This window comes from Macaca mulatta, chromosome 11, assembly GCF_049350105.2.
Source record: "Macaca mulatta isolate MMU2019108-1 chromosome 11, T2T-MMU8v2.0, whole genome shotgun sequence".
Taxonomy (NCBI): domain Eukaryota; kingdom Metazoa; phylum Chordata; class Mammalia; order Primates; family Cercopithecidae; genus Macaca; species Macaca mulatta.
In genome coordinates this window covers 131,875,001-131,893,987 of record NC_133416.1, presented here as the reverse complement: position 1 = coordinate 131,893,987, position 18,987 = coordinate 131,875,001, and the positions used below count along the sequence as shown (strand labels likewise).

Genomic DNA, 18,987 nt, shown 5'->3' with positions numbered 1-18,987 from the left:
CCCCTTGCACCTGGCCGGCATTTGATCGGCATGTGGGGAACAGAAAGGAGCCAACGCGTTGCCCTGGGTTACAGCGTGGGTATCTTGATAGGGCCCCTTGCCATTCCTGAGACAAGGACTCGCACCCTCTGCAGGGATGCTGCACCGTACCCCTTCTTTCCACTGGAAAGTTCTGCAGTGAGTCTGACCATGGACTCTCTTGTTCCTCTGCTCGCTTCTTCGTCTTGTTCAAACCTCCAGGGTCGGGGTGGGGAAACTGCCCTTTGTTCAGGGCTGAGAACCTTGGGAGGGGAGCCTGACCTGGCATGGGGAGAAATGGCTCATGTCAGCTGCAGGATGACATCTCTGTCCCCAGGAGAGTAGCTGAGCAGGACCCTGGAATTGCCCGAGTCCAGTGGTGAATTCCCTAGCAGGGGATCTGGGGCTACAGGGAGAAAGGCGACATTGTCACCAGCCAAGACTGTCTGTGAGGCTCTGCAGAGCTGCAGAGGCCCTTCTCTGGGGATGGGTGGGCGGGGATCTGGGTGGCCCCCTGTGCTGGCGTCATCAGGAGGTGTGTTCAGCTCTATCCCCAGGGAAGAGACTTGTGTGTCCCTTCTGTTGCTGCAGCCCTGCCCCGAGGCTGCAGGACTCCACGTCTCCATCCTTACCCCGTTCCACCTGATCACTCATACTCTGTACCTGATCTTCCCACCATAGTCACCCATGGCCACCCTGGGAGGCTCCTGCTGTGTGTGTAGGTGAGGGAGAGGGATAGGAAGAGAGGGAGACAGACAGACAGACACACACACACAGAGGCTCAGGCAGAGAGGAGAGCATACTCCTTCCTCCAGTGCTGGAGCTGAGAGATGGGCTGTCATTCAGGCTCATCTCTTACCAGCTGTGGGCAAATGTTGAAAGCTCTTAAGGACTCAGTTTTCCTGTCTGTACAGTGGGGGTGAGTGTATCGGTTATGCAGTGCGGTTACATGGCTTCTGCTGGGGAACAAAGCAGCCCACATTTAGAGGCTTGAAGCAGCAACTGTTTACTGTTTCTTACCAGTCTGGAAGGCAGCTGAGCATTTCTGCTGGTGCGGACTCAGCTCTTGTACCTCCGTGGCCAGCAAGGGAGTCGGTGGGCCAGTGCTGTAGCTCAGCCCAGGCTGGGTGGCACCACTCTGCTCTTTGCCTCTCTGCCCGCTTCCTGCAGGCCAGGCTAGGCTCGTTCTCTTGACAGAAACAGCAGAAATGTGAACTCTCATCGTCAAGCCTCTGCTTTTGCTGAGGGTGCACTGGTTCCACTGGCCACAGCAAGGTCATGGGTGGTTACAGGGAGGCGTGAAAGGTGGGTGCCATTAACACAGTCACTGCTCTCTGATGGCGACAATGCGACTGGCACCTCTGGGCACTTCAGCCTGCAGGTGCCAGCCTCAGAGCTTAGCATGCACTGTCTCGTTTGATCTTCGCAAAACCCTATGAGTTTAACCCCATTTTATAGATGAGGAGAAACGGAGGCACAGATGGAGACCCAGCTAGAAAGCATCAGAACCTGGACTTGAACCCAGGCTGTGCCCTTGGTTGCTAAGCAAGGTTCTTCCATTTGGGAGGGGACATGTGGCAGCTGTCTGGGTCCCTGCCCCCATCACAGACGCTGCAGTGCTTTCTGCGTCTCCTCGTGCGCTCTTTGAAGCTCTGTGCTTGCTACCTGTGGGCCCTGTGTCCCTTTCTCACTGCTGTGTGGGATTTGTGGTGTAGCTGATCCCTGATCTCCTTAGCTGCTCTTCTGGTGGCGGACGGCTAGCTTGCTTCTCGTGGGCCGCTGTGAGCAGCGCTGTAGCAACGTCCTAGCGCCCGTCTCCTGGCAGAGCACAGTAGGCATCTGCAGGAGCACGGGGGTCGGAGGCGGGGGCGTCAGTGTTCGTCACCAGGCAGTGGCTACTGTCTCTCTCTCTGGGGGACGTGTGCCCATACACCATGCTCCCACCAGCTATGTGCCAGGCTTCCTGTCACCGCAGACCTCACCAACACTTGGCATTATTCAACGTTTTTGTCTTTGCTCGTCAGTGGGGGTGGAGTGGTATCTTGCAGCGTTGGGACGCACATTTCCATGGTGAGCTGGGAAACCAAGCGGCTTTCCAAGTTCGGTGGCCAGGGCCAACCTCTGGGGTGTGTGTGGGTTTGTCCTGGTGTGCTCTGGGCTGTGGCCCCTTTCAGGCCAGCACTGCTGAATGCCCCGCAGAGCAGCTATGACGACCTTGGTGGGGGCGGTCACCGTACCCACAGCTGTCCTGGAGGAACCAGTTTCAGCCTGTTCCTGGCTGGGGCTGCGTGCTGGGTCCCTGTGTTCCGTTTCATGCCTGCCCATGGCTGAGCCCTCACCCAGAGGACAGCTCCTCTGTGCCAGGCCTGGGGCTCCTGCCGGTGGGCTCTGCAGTGGCCAGTGGCCAGCCGGGCTCTGACGCGCTTCTCTCTCTCCCTTTGCAGCCATTGTACAACCAGCCCTCCGACACCCGGCAGTATCATGAGAACATCAAAATGTGAGTGCTTGTGGGTAGCCGTGCAGACCACGGGGGCGGGGTGGGCAAACAGGCTCTCAGCGGCCTGCATGGGATGTGGGACGTGGGCTCTCTGTTCCCATCAGGGGCTCCCAGCCAGGGCCAGGTGCTCCTGGAGGGGACAGGAGACAGTCCTAGGTGGCACCTGGGGTGGGGACGGGGAGCAGAGAGAGTGTCCCCCTGAGGTTTCGGGAGACAGGCCTGGATTTGGGAGGGTGGGCGAGGGAGCTGCTGGTGTACAGGTGGGTCTGGAGAGACGGAGGTCAGAGGTCCCAGTCTGTGTACATGTGCACCCTGTTCGAGCAGGAGGGAGCTGTTGCGGGCAGAGGGCAGCCGGCTCAGGGAGATGGGGAGTGGCCTCAGTGCAGGCGGGGCCTGGTGTTTTGGGCTCTGGCATAAGCATGTTTGGGAGTCACCTGGCATCTGCACAGCGAGGCCCCTCTGGCACAGCCCACTATGGGGCAGATCAGAGCACTCATCCAGGCCCCGAGGCTTTGGAGGTGGCCAATGTGATGTATTCTAATGATGGGGGCCTTTTCCCAGACTGAGGCTGCGAGAGAAGAAAATGTCAATTAAGTGCCACATGCCGCTGGGCGGGGCAGTGCTGGAGGCTGGTAGCATTGTATCTTCAAGCGAGGTACAAGGCGTTGAAGGTGTGGCAGCTGGAAGGAGGCTGGGTTTTTCTTGGGATGCATTAACAGGAGCATAGATTGCTGGGCTGAGGAGGGCATGTTATCTCATGTTCGTGCCCAGGAACCCAAAAGGTAAAAGGGGCTGCAGATCTTGCCCCTTGAGGAACATGTGCTGGCAGGTTGGAGGCGAGACTCTTCAGGATCATAGCTGTTGAATGTTCGAGGTTTGTCATGGTTAGAGGGTACATGCATTTGAGTGTGGCTGCAAAGGGAGGCATTTAGCTGATTCAGTGGGTAGTTCAGCCTGGTCCGACTGTTCAAGCGTTCCTGGGATGGAACTACAGAGTGTATATGCGGTGGTGAGCTCCTCGTTCCTGAAAGCATGCAAACCTCCTAGTGTTTTCACGCATCTGCTGGTGCTGGACTAGTTGACAGGGAGATCGTTGCTGTTGTAGTTTCCAGAGTTGCAGGACTGGTCCAACCTCAGGTGATCAACTTGGCCACCCTCTTGCAGCATCATTGTTGCAGCAGCCTAGAAAATCTCTCCTTGCTAGTTGAGGCCCTTGGCCTTCTGGGATTCAGGAGCACCTGACAAAGATACTTCACCAGCGTGGCTGGTGGGGGGTCATCCTCAGCTAGTGGCCAACAAGGGCTGCAGAGTGTCAGGAAGGGGCATGTGTCCTGCGCCAGGGGTCCTGGGCTGGTATGGAATGCCCATGTCAGATGCAGCCTGGGCTCCTCATCGGCCTGGCGGGCTCATTCATTGCCCGGGCTATGCCTGTCCCTTCTGCAGCTTCCTGGGACTTCCCTTGTTCTGGGGCCCCTGTCTGGGGTGGGAAGCCACAGATGGAGGGGTGCTGAAAGCAAGGGGGATGTTCTTGGGACCTCGTCACAGGTGGGTTAGGGGATGAGGGTGGGGTGTTCTCAACTGAGTCCGGGCTGTTTGGGGCATTCCCTCATTCATTCATCCCATCTTACTGAGAGCCTGCTGTGTGTCAGGTCCTGTTCTAGGCCTTGGCCACTCAGCCTTGGATAAAACAAAGGCCTCACCCCTCATCAAGATTTGTCTGGCAGTGGAGACAGAACCAGAATGAGTTAAGTAAACAAAACAAGAGAATGTCAGCTAATCCAGCTGGGTGCAGTGGCTCATGCCTATAATCCCAGCGCTTTGGGAGGCTGAGGTGGGAGGATTGCCTGGGGCCAGGAGTTCGAGACCAGCCTGGCCAAATACAGCAAAATTGAAAAGAAATTAGCTGGGTGTGGTGGCACGTGCCTGTGGTCCCAGATACTCAGGAGGCTGAGGTGGGAGGATCGCCTGAGCCCAGGAGTTCAAGGCTGCAGTGAGCCGTGATTGCACCACTGTACTCCAGCCTGGGCAACAGAGCAAAACCCTGTTTCTTAAAAAAAAAAAAAAGACAAAGAAAATACCAGCCAATCTAAAGTACTATGCTCACATAACTGTACTATGCCCACATAACTATCTTAAGCTCTTTATGCCTTCATATACCTAGTTATGATTTTTTCTTCTTAACATAATATTTTTTGATAGCCATATTATTATACTGACAATTTTACATAGGTTTTTTCACTTAAAGTGAGCGATATTTTAAGCTGAATGATATGGATGATTTCAGGTAATAAAGACAGCTGTAGAATCTAAACAGAAGAGAAGCATGATACTCATATAGATAACACCAGCAAATAGATATTGCTTCATCTTTGTCTAAGTAGAATAAACTGTAAGCATATTAAAGCCAGTGCTGTATTTGACATCCCATAATCTTTGTCAGAGAATGGCTGTGGTCTATTAAAGTACATTTTGACTAAATAGGTAGCCACCTCACTGAATTTGTTGCAAATCTAAATCACAAACAAACATGTTTATAATTAAAACAAATAGATGTGCTGGGTGCGGTGGCTCATGCCTGTAATCCCCGCACTTTGGAAGGCCGAGGCAGGCAGATAACTTGAGGTCAGGAGTTCGAGACCACCCTGGCTAACATGGTGAAACCCCATCTCTACCAAAAATACAAAAATTAGCCAGCTGTGGTGGCGTGTGCCTGTAGTCCCAGCTACTTGGGAGGCTGAGGCAGGAGAATTGCTTGAACCTGGAAGATGGAGGTTGCAGCGAGCCAAGATCATGCCTCTGCATTCTAGCCTGGGCAACAGAACAAGACTGTGTCTCAAAAAAATATATATATAATATAATATAAAACAAATAGATAAATAATTAAGATTTCCTACACTGTAAGTAGTCGAGTTCTGTTAGAACAACCTTTGTGTGTAAATTATTGGAACTGATTTGTCTTTAGAATTTTAATTTCTTGGATATTTTCTACTAAAATTATCATCCCTTCTATATTTTAGATTTCAATGCGGTTATGATTAACTTTCATTGTGCAGTCCATTCATTTTTTAAAAATTCTATTACTCTGGTAAGTGGGGTGATGGGAGAGAAAATGAGGGGGTGATATTAGCCAGGGAGGTCAGGGCAGGCAGTGACAGTTGAGGGGACCCTTGGAGGCTGAGCAGCAGCCGGCTGTGTGGACCTCCGGGGAGTGTCCCAGATGGGTAGAATAGGAGGTGCAAAGGCCTCCTTGAGCTGGCAGGGGTCACAGAGAAGGCTGGCATGGCCCGAGGAGGTAGGCGAGGGAGAGGAGGGCACAGGCCAGGTCACGGAGGGCTGGTAAGGAGTTCCGGCTTTATTATCTGTTGGAAGGGAATTCAGTGATGAAGTTTATCCCAGGAAGCAATGTGATCAGATTTTTGTTTTAAAAATTTGCTTTGGTGGCCACAGGGAGAAAGGACCTGGGGGTAGGGGTGAGAGTACCATGGGAAGGCCCCTGCAAGAGCTGCTGAGGTAGGTAGTGAGCACCCTGTCACTGAGAGGTATGCAAGCTGAGAGAGCATAATGTTCAGGAAATCTGCAGTGCCCAGGAAGCTGCCCTCAGCAGCCTCTGCACCCTGCACTCCTTGCAGGCTCTGATGTTTTGTGACTCTGCTCCTGCTAGACTGCAGAAACTGTCTCGTGTCCAGTGCGGACATGGGAAGGGAGGCCCTGTGCAGGCCCCGTCTCACCACGTGGCTGAACACACGGGCCTCAAGCGGGACCGCAGCGCGTCCTGGCTGGCTGACTCGCTGTGTGTCCCTGTGGGAAGTCACTTGCCCTAGGGCTCAGTTTCATACGTGCTCACTGAGGTCAGTGCTCAGCATGTAGAGCACATACTGGGTTTTTGGTTCTTCTTTCTTTTATCTACAGAGACCCAGACTCATTCATTCATTCATTCATTCATTCATTCATTCATTCATTCATTCATTCAACCAATATTTACTGAGCATCTGCTACACGCCAGGCACTGTTCTGGGCCTCCAGGACATAGCAGTGAATGAGGCCTGACATTCTAGTAGGGGAGGCTGTTAAGAATAAATACACTGTGATAAGTGACTGCCGCCATGGGACAATGAGATGATCCAGCCGAGGTCAGGTGGGGTGCCCAGCTTCCCCCACAGCAGCCTCCCCCACGCTCACGGCCTCCTCGCCGCTGCTGCTGTCATTGCTTCAAGGTGGGAGGTCGTTCCCTCCCCTGAGACCTTGCCCCGTCACTTTAATTTCTCTGTGTCTGCATGCTGGGGCGGCAGAGTGAAAGTTAATTTCACGCTTGACTTCCTGCTGCACAGACGATTTCGGACGCGTTGGAGTCACCCGTAGCCGCCTCCGCTGCCCTCCCACCGCCACCTGCTTCGGGCGCTGTTGGTGTCCCCTGCTGCAGGAGGGAGAGCTCAGACCACCGGCGCGGGGCCGGGGCAGCCCCAGAGGAGCAAGAGATGGGGTCTCCACTGAGGGATGGGTCCCACCCTGGGCAGGACCCTGCAGGAATTCCCAGGCATCCGTGGAGCCCTCGTGGGATGTGGTGAAAGGGCGTGGGGCCCGGGGGTGGGCGGCAGCCAGCGCCCAGGCGCGCTCTGCCTCTGCTTGCCCGGGGGTTGCCCTGGTTCGCCGGTCCCCTCAGGCCTGGAAGCCTGCTGCTTTCTTCCGTCGCTCGTTTTTCTTTTTTCGCAGGCTGATTTCTTCCCTCCTGCTGCCTCATTTGGGGGTCGGCTGATGGGAACTGTCAGACCCGGGGCTGGGCAGGCGGAAAGGGGGACCAGTCAGGACCCAGGTGACTCTTAGCAGGTCTCTGTGGTCTCGCTCAGAGACATCAGATGACTCCCCCAGGGTCACATAGACAAATTCCTAGACCAGTCCTAACTGCACATCCTTCCAGCTTCCTCTCCTGGGTCTCTACTCCAGACCCTGCCCCTCCCTAGCTGGGTGACCTCAGGCAAGTCACGTCACATTGCTTGGCACTGTCACAGCTTTTGGTTGGCACTCAGTGATCAGGAGGTCCAGACCATCACCCCAACCCACAGTCTCTTCCCAAGGTATCCGGGCCCTGCACGGCTGCCTCCCTCTTCCTCTCCCTCTTCCTCTCTCTCTTCCTCTCCCTCTTCTTCTCCCTCTTCCTCTCCCTCTTCTCCCTCTTCCTCTCCCTCTTCTTCTCCCTCTTCCTCTCCCTCTTCTTCTCCCTCTTCCTCTCCCTCTTCTTCTCCCTCTTCCTCTCCCTCTTCTTCTCCCTCTTCCTCTCCCTCTTCTCCCTCTTCCTCTCCCTCTTCTTCTCCCTCTTCCTCTCCCTCTTCTCCCTCTTCCTCTCCCTCTTCTTCTCCCTCTTCCTCTCCCTCTTCTTCTCCCTCTTCCTCTCCCTCTTCTTCTCCCTCTTCCTCTCCCTCTTCTTCTCCCTCTTCCTCTCCCTCTTCTCCCTCTTCCTCTCCCTCTTCTTCCTCTTCCTCTCCCTCTTCTCCCTCTTCCTCTCCCTCTTCTTCTCCCTCTTCCTCTCCCTCTTCTTCTCCCTCTTACTCTCCCTCTTCTTCTCCCTCTTCCTCTCCCTCTTCTTCTCCCTCTTCCTCTCCCTCTTCCTCTCCCTCTTCTTCTCCCTCTTCCTCTCCCTCTTCTTCTCCCTCTTCCTCTCCCTCTTCTCCCTCTTCCTCTCCCTCTTCTCCCTCTTCCTCTCCCTCTTCTTCTCCCTCTTCCTCTCCCTCTTCTTCTCCCTCTTCCTCTCCCTCTTCTCCCTCTTCCTCTCCCTCTTCTCCCTCTTCCTCTCCCTCTTCTCCCTCTTCCTCTCCTCTGCAGCTGGGGTCAGGCTCTCCCTGAGCACCCCTTCTGCCCCCTCCAGATTCACTATCGCTGCCTCCCTCCCTAGAACCCAGGGCTCTGCTCATTTTCTTCTTCCCACACCATTCCTCTGCTTCTTCCAGGCCTCAGCTCAAACCTCCCTTCCTCCAGGAAGCCTCCCCTGATTGCCCCAAGCTTTCCTTTTCCAGTACCCCATAAGCCCCAGGACCAGTCCCAGCCAGGGTCCGACCGGACTGCCGTGGAACACTCTCATAATTCCTGCCTCCTTATCCCACCCTCCTACGTCCTGCTTCTCCTTCCCAGTGCCCTGGCAGATGACAGGACTAGGTTTCCTTATAGGGTGTGTGTTTTTAAACCCTGACTTCTTTGCACCCCATGAATGCCTGTACCAGCAAACTCATCACATGCTGCTTGGCCCGTGCCTCCAGAGCCCTCCTAGAGACTGTGGTCTTTACGTTTGCCGGACAGAAGCTCAGCAGAAAAGATTTGTCTGCAGTACAGTATTTGCATCTTCATTGCCTAAACACTGCTTGGAACAAAATAAACACTTAAAAAAAGTTTGCCAGAGGAGTGTTGAACACGTGGGCATCATACACCGGGATTCTAGGGGACTGCAAACCCGGGTGGCTGCCTCCAGGAGCGGGAAGGAACGTCTGAGTGAGGAGGGCTGGTGTGAGGCAATAGGGAGTGGTAGGGCTGAGGAATGGGGAGCTTGGTGACCTTTGAAAAGGGCAGCCAAGCCTCAGTTTCCCAGCCTGTGGCCATGAAGGGGTGTGGCCCGATGGCCTGATGTTTTCAAGAGAAGCTTTAGGTTTGGCTTTTTGTGTAACAGCCTCTGGTTTTCAGTGCTAGCAATGAATTTAGGATTTTAGAAAGCACCGGCCAGGCGCGGTGGCTCATGCCTGTAATCCCAGCCCTTTGGGAGGCTGAGGCAGGCAGATCACGAGGTCAGGAGTTCGAGACCAGCCTGGCCAACATAGTGAAACCCCGTCTCTACTAAAAATGCAAAAATTAGCCTGGCGTGGTGGCACGTGCCTATAGTCCCAGCTACTTGGGAGGCTGAGGCAGGAGAATCACTTGAACCAGGGAGGCGGAGGTTGCAGTGAGCCGAGATTGCGCCACTGCACTCCAGCCTGGGTGACAGAGTGAGAGACTCCATCTCAAAAAAATAAAAAATATAAAAATAAAGCACCACGGCCCAACACGACACCCTCGGAGGCTGTCTCTGGCCTGTGCACTGTGCGATTTGTGACCTGCAGACTTGACATGTGTTTGCGGACTTGACATGTGTCCTCTTGTGTGGTACGTGGATGTCTGTGGGTGGCAGGCAGTGTCCGTAACCAGGGAGGATTCACACCCTCCGTTGCTGCCCATCGGTGGTGAACAGACAGCTGCGTGCACATCACCGCCACTCCGAGGCCTCATGCTCACCGAGTCATTTTCCAGCTGCAGTGACGGCCCCACGGTTTGTGGACGATCACATGCCAGACTGGCTTCTCAGCGCTGCCTTAACACTTGGCCATGAACGAGGCTGTTGAAAATGGCAGGGACTTTTCTGTCACGGTACTGGAGGCCAGCACCTGGAAATCAAGGTGCTACAGGGCCACGCTCTCTGCAAGGCTCCAGGGGAGGCTCCTTCCTTGCCGGTTCCAGCTCCTGGCTGCCGCTGGCCTCCTTGGCGTTCCTTGGCTAGGAGATGCGTCACTCCCGTCTTTTATATTCGCGTGGCGTTCTTCCCGTGTCTGTTCGCGTCATCTCCCCTCCGTGCGTGTCTGTCTCTGTGTCCAAATTTCCCCTTTTCATAAGTCATTGGATTAGGGCCCACCCCAGTGACCTCATTCTAACCTGCTTCTCGCTCTAAAGACCCTGTTTCCAAATGAGGTCATGTTTTGAGGTGCTGGGGCTTAGGACTTCCACATATCAGGGTTTTTTGGGGGAGTGGTTGGGGGTGACATTCTCACCTGTACTAGGCAGTGTACCGCCTGCAAACCCCAAAGTCAATATTGTATGGTCTTCACCACGGTGTTTCAAAGTGGATTCTGTCTCTCTTCTTTTGTGGGAAGGCGGGACTATTTGTTTTAAAGTAACTAGATTGTACGTTGTACAACAGAAGAGTTGCAAATACACTCTCGAGAGTTCCCATGCACGCTTCACCTGGCACCCCTCAGGTGGACAGCTTATAGAACAGCAGAGAAACACCACAACTGGGGCCCGCCATGGTGGCCCACGCCTGTCATCCCAGCACTTTGGGAGGCCAAGGTGGGAGGATCACTTGAGGCTAGGAGTTGGAGACCAGCTGGGCAACAAAGCAAGACCTCGTCTCGACCAAAAAATAAATTAGCCAAGTATGGTGGCACGTACCTATAGTTCCAGCTACTCAGGAGGCTGAGGCAGGAGGATTGCGTGAGCCCAGGAGTCCAAGGATGCAGTGAGCCATGATCAAGCCACTGCACTCCCGCCTGGGAGACAGGGCAAGACCCTGTGTCTAAAAACAAAAATCAAAATAAAACGAAACAAAATACTAGGAAAGAAATAGCGGCACATGACCCTCCACTAAACTACCAGCTGTCTTTGCATTTCCACCCGTCTCCCCGCCAACGTCTGTTTTCTGGTCCAGGATCTGATTCAGGTTCTCACGTGACATTTGTGCACGTGTCTCCTTAGTCTCCAGCCCGTGACAGCTTCTCAGCCTTGCCTTGTTTTTCACAACCCCAACACTTTTGAAGAGCACTGGTCAGGGCTTTCTTTGGCAGGTGTTTCCTCCTGGTAAGACTGGGATGGGGGGTTTGGGGAAGACCAGGAAAGGTCAGGGGCTGCGTGATGCCGACGTGATAGGGGCTCTGCCCTAGGTCTCCCCTGTCGCCTTAGAGTTATCCCTTCTTTGCTCTGTTCTTTGCTAGGGAGTCACCAAGTCCCACCCACTTTCCAGGGGAGGGGAGTTAAGCTCCACCTCCTGGAGGTGGGAATATAAAGATTTGTGGAACCACCACCATGATTCATTCATACTTGAGGGGAGATTCTTTGAGACTGTGCAAATTTCTTGTTGCTCCTTAAAATTTTGCTAACCAATTTAGCATTCATCCCTGGATCTTGCCAGCGGCAGTTGGGTTATTACTGCATTCTAATGACGATTTTCTATTTCCCTCATTTCTTGGACATTTATTCATTGGAACTCTAGAAGAAAGATCTGTCCCTTCTCCTCCATGCATTGATGTATTGAGTCATTTGTTTATAATCACACAGACTCGTGGGGATTTGTTTTATTCCTGGGACGCTAATCTGGTCCCAGGGCTATTTCTGTTGTCACTCACATTGTTCCAGCTCTGGCAGCCGGAAACCTTCAGGCTGGGTTCTGTGTCCTTTTAACTTTTGTTTTCTTTTGTTTTTGGCAATTCTTGACTAAAGTCACTGTGGGCTCTTCTTGCATACTTCCTGGCCGAGCGCTGGAATCAGCCATGTCCCGGGCAGCACAGTTTCTGGGATTGGAGGATGGTCTTCGCCAAGATCTGGATGCTGCTGTGCTCAGTGGCCCTGGGCCCTCACTGCTTCTACTCCTTCACAGCTGTCTTTTGCATAAAAGACCAAACCCTTTGCCATGTCGAAACTCACAGGACCCTGCAGGACCGGCCCTGCCAGTCTTGCTCACAGCCCCTCCTCCGTCCTCTCTGTCCCTCCCCAGCACTGTCTAGACACAGGACCTTCCTGTCTGTGCTTCCACTACACAGAGTTTGTTCCTGTCTCCTGCGGTGCCCTCCAGCCGGAGTTCCCTTCCTTCTGGATCTTCCCAGAGCCGGGTCCTTCTGATGACGTAGATCCCAGCTCAAGGCCATCCTCTCTGGGAGACCTTTCTATACCAGGGAATCTAAAATAGCCCCTCACACCCTGCCCCGCAAGCACTCACTAGCCCACCACTCTACTTAAGTTCCCAAATCCAGGATTATCTTGGTCATCTTGCTTATTGTCCGTGTCACCTCTGTGAGAGCCCACAGCTGTGTCTTGCTCCCTGGTGTGTCCCCAGCACCTGGAACCGTGCCTGGCACATAGTAGATGCTCAGTAAGCACTTGTTGAATAACAGAAAACGAGGCTGTGATGCCATAGATTTCAGATGAGGAAACTGAGGGCTTCTGAGGTGTGCTCAGAGACACCCTGTTATGAGATAAAGGGTGCTGGTCCTAGCCTGTGGGACTGAGGACCCCTGGGGCCCACCCTGACCAGGGTGGGGGCCAGGCTGATGGAAGGTGGGGAGGCCCTGGCCAAGGCACCACCAGAATGACCCAGGGACTGAGGTGGATTCCAGGCCCTTGAGCCCCATGAGGCTTCACTCGTCCATCAGAGCCTGGGGTTCTCTCCTTTTCCGGTTTCCAATGGGGCTAGGGTCCTGGGGGCTGGGCAGAGCGTGGCTCCCAGTCAGCAGCTTTGGAGCTTTCGAGCGGGGTTGGCCACTGCTGAGAATATGAAGAAGTTGGGGATCCCCTCCCCGGAAAAGTGGGTGCCACTGCATGCCCCAGACTGGGGACAGACAGCAAGTTAAGGTGTACAGCAGGCTCCTGAGGTGGCTGTGGCCCCAGGCCCTGGGAGGCTGCAACACCTGCTTTGTGTGTCAGAGACTGTGGGGAGGGGCCTGGGAAGAGAAGAGGAAGGTGCTGAGGTCTTGATGCAGTGGCGGGTGGCGGTGCTTTCCAGCCCTCATGGCATGGGCTCCAGAACCTCCGGCCTCTACTCTCAGGGCTCCCTCCCTTTGCCTGTCTCGGGGTCTCTGTCCGCTTTCTTTGGGTCTTGTCTCTCTTCCTCTCCCCACTTCTCTCTCTCTCTCTCTTTCCCTCTCCTAGTTTCATCTTCCTCTGAGTCTCTGTCCCTTTCCTTTGGCTCTTATCTCTCTCTGACTCCTCTCTCTCTCTCTCTGATCCTCTCTGTCTCATCTCTCTCACTCCAGTCTCATTTCCTGTCCATCTCCAGGTCTCTGTCCTATCTTGGATCTCATCTCTCTGTCTCTCTCTGCCTCTGTTTCTCCCCTTCTCCCAATCTCTGTCTCTTTCTCACATCTGTCTCCCTGTCTGTCTCCCTCTCTCTGGGTCTCCGTCTCTCTCTCTCTGGGTCTCCGTCTCTCTCTCTCTCTCTCTCTGGGTCTCCGTCTCTCTCTCTCTCTCTCTGGGTCTCTCTCTCTCTCTGGGTCTCCGTCTCTCTCTCTCTGGGTCTCCGTCTCTCTCTCTCTGGGTCTCCGTCTCTCTCTCTCTCTCTGGGTCTCTCTCTCTCTCTCTCTCTGGGTCTCCGTCTCTCTCTCTCTCTCTCTGGGTCTCTCTCTCTCTCTCTCTGGGTCTCCGTCTCTCTCTCTCTCTGGGTCTCTGTCTCTCTCTCTCTGGGTCTCTGTCTCTCTCTCTCTCTGGGTCTCTCTCTCTCTCTCTCTGGGTCTCTGTCTCTCTCTCTCTGGGTCTCCGTCTCTCTCTCTCTCTGGGTCTCTGTCTCTCTCTCTCTCTGGGTCTCTGTCTCTCTCTCTCTGGGTCTCTGTCTCTCTCTCTCTGGGTCTCTGTCTCTCTCTCTCTCTGGGTCTCTGTCTCTCTCTCTCTGGGTCTCTGTCTCTCTCTCTCTGGGTCTCTGTCTCTCTCTCTCTGGGTCTCTGTCTCTCTCTCTCTCTGGGTCTCTGTCTCTCTCTCTCTGGGTCTCTGTCTCTCTCTCTCTGGGTCTCTGTCTCTCTCTCTGGGTCTCTGTCTCTCTCTCTGGGTCTCTGTCTCTCTCTCTCTGGGTCTCTGTCTCTCTCTCTGGGTCTCTGTCTCTCTCTCTCTGGGTCTCTGTCTCTCTCTCTGGGTCTCTCTCTCTCTCTCTCTGGGTCTCTGTCTCTCTCTCTCTCTGGGTCTCTGTCTCTCTCTCTCTGGGTCTCTGTCTCTCTCTCTCTGGGTCTCTGTCTCTCTCTCTCTGGGTCTCTGTCTCTCTCTCTCTGGGTCTCTGTCTCTCTCTCTCTCTGGGTCTCTGTCTCTCTCTCTCTGGGTCTCTGTCTCTCTCTCTCTGGGTCTCTGTCTCTCTCTCTGGGTCTCTGTCTCTCTCTCTGGGTCTCTGTCTCTCTCTCTCTGGGTCTCTGTCTCTCTCTCTGGGTCTCTGTCTCTCTCTCTCTGGGTCTCTGTCTCTCTCTCTGGGTCTCTCTCTCTCTCTCTCTGGGTCTCTGTCTCTCTCTCTCTCTGGGTCTCTGTCTCTCTCTCTCTGGGTCTCTGTCTCTCTCTCTCTGGGTCTCTGTCTCTCTCTCTGGGTCTCTGTCTCTCTCTCTCTGGGTCTCTGTCTCTCTCTCTGGGTCTCTCTCTCTCTCTCTCTGGGTCTCTGTCTCTCTCTCTCTCTGGGTCTCTGTCTCTCTCTCTCTGGGTCTCTGTCTCTCTCTCTCTGGGTCTCTCTCTCTCTCTCTGGGTCTCTGTCTCTCTCTCTCTGGGTCTCTGTCTCTCTCTCTGGGTCTCTCTCTCTCTCTCTCTGGGTCTCTGTCTCCCTCTGTCTCTGGGTCTCTCTCTCTCTCTGGGTCTCTCTCTCTCTCTCTCTGGGTCTCTGTCTCTCTCTCTCTGGGTCTCTGTCTCTCTCTCTCTGGGTCTCTGTCTCTCTCTCTCTGGGTCTCTCTCTCTCTCTCTCTGGGTCTCTGTCTCTCTCTCTCTGGGTCTCTCTCTCTCTCTGGGTCTCTCTCTCTCTCTCTCTGGGTCTCTGTCTCCCTCTGTCTCTGGGTCTCTGTCTCTCTCTCTGGGTCTCTGTCTCCCTCTGTCTCTGGGTCTCCGTCTCTCTCTCTGGGTCTCTGTCTCCCTCTGTCTCTGGGTCTCTGTCTCTCTCTCTGGGTCTCTGTCTCCCTCTGTCTCTGGGTCTCTGTCTCTCTCTCTCTCTGGGTCTCTGTCTCCCTCTGTCTCTGGGTCTCTGTCTCTCTCTCTGGGTCTCTGTCTCCCTCTGTCTCTGGGTCTCTGTCTCTCTCTCTCTGGGTCTCTGTCTCTCTCTCTCTGGGTCTCTGTCTCTCTCTCTGGGTCTCTGTCTCTCTCTCTGGGTCTCTGTCTCTCTCTCTCTGGGTCTCTGTCTCTCTCTCTGGGTCTCTGTCTCTCTGTCTCTGGGTCTCTGTCTCTCTGTCTCTGGGTCTCTGTCTCCCTCTGTCTCTGGGTCTCTGTCTCTCTGTCTCTGGGTCTCTGTCTCTCTGTCTCTGGGTCTCTGTCTCTCTCTCTCTGGGTCTCTGTCTCTCTCTCTCTGGGTCTCTGTCTCTCTCTCTGGGTCTCTGTCTCTCTCTCTCTGGGTCTCTGTCTCTCTGTCTCTGGGTCTCTGTCTCTCTGTCTCTGGGTCTCTGTCTCTCTGTCTCTGGGTCTCTGTCTCTCTCTCTCTGGGTCTCTGTCTCTCTCTCTCTGGGTCTCTGTCTCTCTGTCTCTGGGTCTCTGTCTCCCTCTGTCTCTGGGTCTCTGTCTCTCTTTGGGTCTCTGGGTCTCTGTCCCCCTCTGTCTCTGGGTCTCCGTCTCTCTCTCTCTCTGAACCTCCCGTCTCCCAGGACGTGCCTGCTTCCCTTGGAACCTGCAGTGGGGTGTGTAACCTGCTTGGTTGAGCCCCCATGGCCCCTGGCCTGAAGTCTGAGACCCCCCTGGGGGTTTTGAAACCTGAAGTCCATGCCTGGTGGCCCCACCAGCTGCCCCACCCTGCTTGTGTCCCTCCCACCACGGCAGGACTGGGTGTGCTGGAGGGCTGTGCACTGCACCTGGTTGGAGTCAACCCTGGGGCCGTGCAGGCCACACCCTGACACCCAGCCTGTAGGCGGCAGCAGGTCTCGGGGTCTCAGGCTCCGTGGCCTGTATTCCTAGTTGGAGGCTGTGGCTGTTTCTCTGTAGCCATCTTTCCATGGGCAGGTGTGGCTGCTGGGGTGCATGTGGGCAGGGGCGGGAAGCCACAGACCCCTCGGCTCTGGGAACCCTCTTGTCTGCACACCGGGCTCAACCTAAATGTTGGTGGGGGCTGCCTCGCGTGCAGGGGAGTGAGGACGCACATTGGCAGCTTACAGGTCTCTCTGGGGACACAGTACTCTGGGGTCTTATCTCCCTGAGAACCAGTAACGGGGCAAATTCAGGGCTTATTCTCAGCAAACAGGATGGCGCGGGGTGCAGCGCCTGAGTCCGGCCAGGCTGACCTGTCTGCGGCTTCCCTCCTGCACAGAAACCAGGCGATGCGGAAGAAGCTAATCTTGTACTTCAAGAGGAGGAATCACGCTCGGAAACAATGGGTAAGTCCACACCGTGGCCCCCATCAGGTTTCCTTGAGATCCGGGGAGAATCGAGCGCACAGGGGGCCGCACCTGCGGGGCCCTCTCGGTTCCACAGCTGTCTCCTCCCTGAGCGTCCAGGCTGCGGAGGAAAAGCCAAGGCCGGCCAGGAAAGGAGGAAAGACAATAGCTGCTTCCAGAAGGCCTCAGGGTGGGTGGGGGTGGGAGGCCCTATGGCCCCTTTTCCAGCCTGGAAGGGAAGAAAGCAAAATGTTGGCCTGGAAAATTAGTTGTTAAACCCTGGTCGTGGGACCTGTCCTGGGCTTTTCAGGCAGAAAGAGAGGTTTTGGAGAGAGGTGGAGGATCAGGGTGGGCTGTGTGCCAGGCAGCACGGGAGACAGTGGACAAGCATTGAGCCCCCTTTCCCTGAGCCTGCGTTTGTGGCCAGTGGCCTCATTCAAACAGAAAAGGGTGCTGATTCCTGCTTCTCACTGTAAGCTGTGCATCTCAGCCCACGGCAGGGAGGCTGGGTGTGCCAGAGGCACGTGGTGGTGGTTTAGGGCGGCTGTGGACATCACCCATTCCCCAGAGGAGATCAGGGTCGACTATTCTCCCAGTTGTCAGGGAAAGAAGCGTGGACTCAGATGGGCTTCAACAGGAAAGGAATGGGTGTAGCTGGAAACGTCTGTTGGGGGTGGATGGCAGGAATAGTCTTTCAACTCAAGTCTTGTTTTCATTTCATTTCATTTCACTTCACTTCATTTCATTTCATTTCATTTCATTTCATTTCATTTATTTGTTTTTGAGATTGAGTTTCACTCTGTCACCCAGGTTGGAGTGCAGTATCAGGATCTCTACTTACTGCAGCCTCTGCCTCTTGGGTTCAAGCAATTCTCTTGCCTCAGCCTCCCAAGTAGCTGGGATTACAGGTGCCCACCACCATGCCCGGCTCATTTTTGTATTTTTAGTAGAGAGGGTTTCACTGTGTTGGCCAGGCTGGTCTTGAACTCCTGACCTCAGGTGATGTACCCGCCTCAGCCTCCCAAAGTGCTAGGATTACAGGTGTGAGCCACCACACCTGACCCCTTCATTTCTATGCAGTTTTTTCAACTCTGTGTGTTAGAACATTGACAAACTGAACCTGAATTCCCATAGCAGCTGGGAGCCAGAGAGAGCTATCCTTTCTCTGACGGTCTCACAGATGCTCTGATTAGGCCAGGAGAGGACCGGGGTCCTGTGAACCAGTGGCTGATGCCGGGGAGATGGAGTGAGGCCGCCTGGTTTTGGCTCATGGGACCTTCTGTAGAGTTGAGGATGATGTCGTTGAGTCCACCCAAGCCACGGGGCTGCTGGGACACGGGGAATGGGATAAGGCTGGGGAGACCCTGAGAAGGTCCCCACCTGGGGAAGAGGTGGCCTGGATGGGGACTACTGCCTTGGGATTCTTGGATAGGAGAAGCGACAAGAGCTGGGAACTAGCCTTGCTGGAGGGTGGAGGGGCTCCCCTTGTACCTGCAGCCCCCTGCCCCACCTCTGCCCTCCCTCCGCTGTGTTGGGGTGGGGCCTGTGAGGCAACTCCCTGTGTCCTTTCTGGGGTCAGATCTGCTGGGCACCAGCCTCCAGAGAGGCCCTCCAGGGCACAGCAGTGGCTCTGTCATGCCTGGTGCCTGTAGGTCTATGGTACACAGTAGGTGATGACTAAATGCTGCTTGAACGGAAATGGGCTGGGACAGAACAGTGCGTGGGACACCGAGGGTGTTAGTTGATCCAATGCCTTCGGGGCTTGGGTGCCAGCAGTCACGGAGTACCTACTGTGTGCGAGGCTCGCAGTTGGTGTGATGTAGGCCCTGTCCTCAGACCTGCAGGCTGCAGGGACAGATCGTGCGTAAGGACGAGGAGGATGCCCGCACACCCTGCCCTTCCGGTGCCTGTTGTGTTCCGGGCGCTCTTCTGAGTGCTCTCCATACATTAGGGCATTTAGTCCTGTGAGGTGGGAGCTTGGTCAGCCACATGTTTCAGATGAAGAAATCGAGGCACAGAGAGGTTAAGTAACTTGCCGTAGGTCACACAGCTGGGAAGTGGTGGAGCTGAGATTTGAATCCAGACTACCTGGTTCCTGAGCCCATGCTCTGAACTCCCAAGGGGCAGTTCCAAGAGAGCCCAGGAGGGTGTGTGGGGTATGGTGGTGTGGTGAGTGGCTACACGGCAGAACTGAGCAGTGCCTGGGGAGGGGGACCCCAGGCAGGCATGGCGTCCTGGGCAGGTGTGTGGGCACGTGGGGCCAGGTGAGGGGCTTAGCTGGGGCAGGAGGTCCTGGCACCTGGCTCCGGAAGGAGGGGCTGTGCTGTATGGGAAGAGAGTCTTCCCTTGGCCCTGCCTGCCCTGGCCCCGAACTTGTCTGGGCACTAGATGGAGGAGACACTTCCAGCCAGATGCTGGTGCCTGGGAAGCTGTGGGCAGCCC

At 54.9% G+C, this 18,987-nt stretch overlaps 1 protein-coding gene across 50 annotated transcripts in view; it reads left to right on the top strand.

Annotated features, from left to right (window-relative positions):
• NCOR2 (nuclear receptor corepressor 2) overlaps window positions 1–18,987 on the top strand; it is a 193,554-nt gene that overhangs the window by 64,947 nt on the left and 109,620 nt on the right. For all 50 annotated transcript variants that reach the window (XM_077955765.1, XM_077955764.1, XM_077955743.1 and 47 more), the window contains 2 exons: window positions 2,463–2,515; window positions 16,479–16,545. In XM_077955765.1, the coding sequence (XP_077811891.1) occupies window positions 2,463–2,515; window positions 16,479–16,545 (120 nt within the window). The remainder of the gene's footprint in view (window positions 1–2,462; window positions 2,516–16,478; window positions 16,546–18,987) is intronic.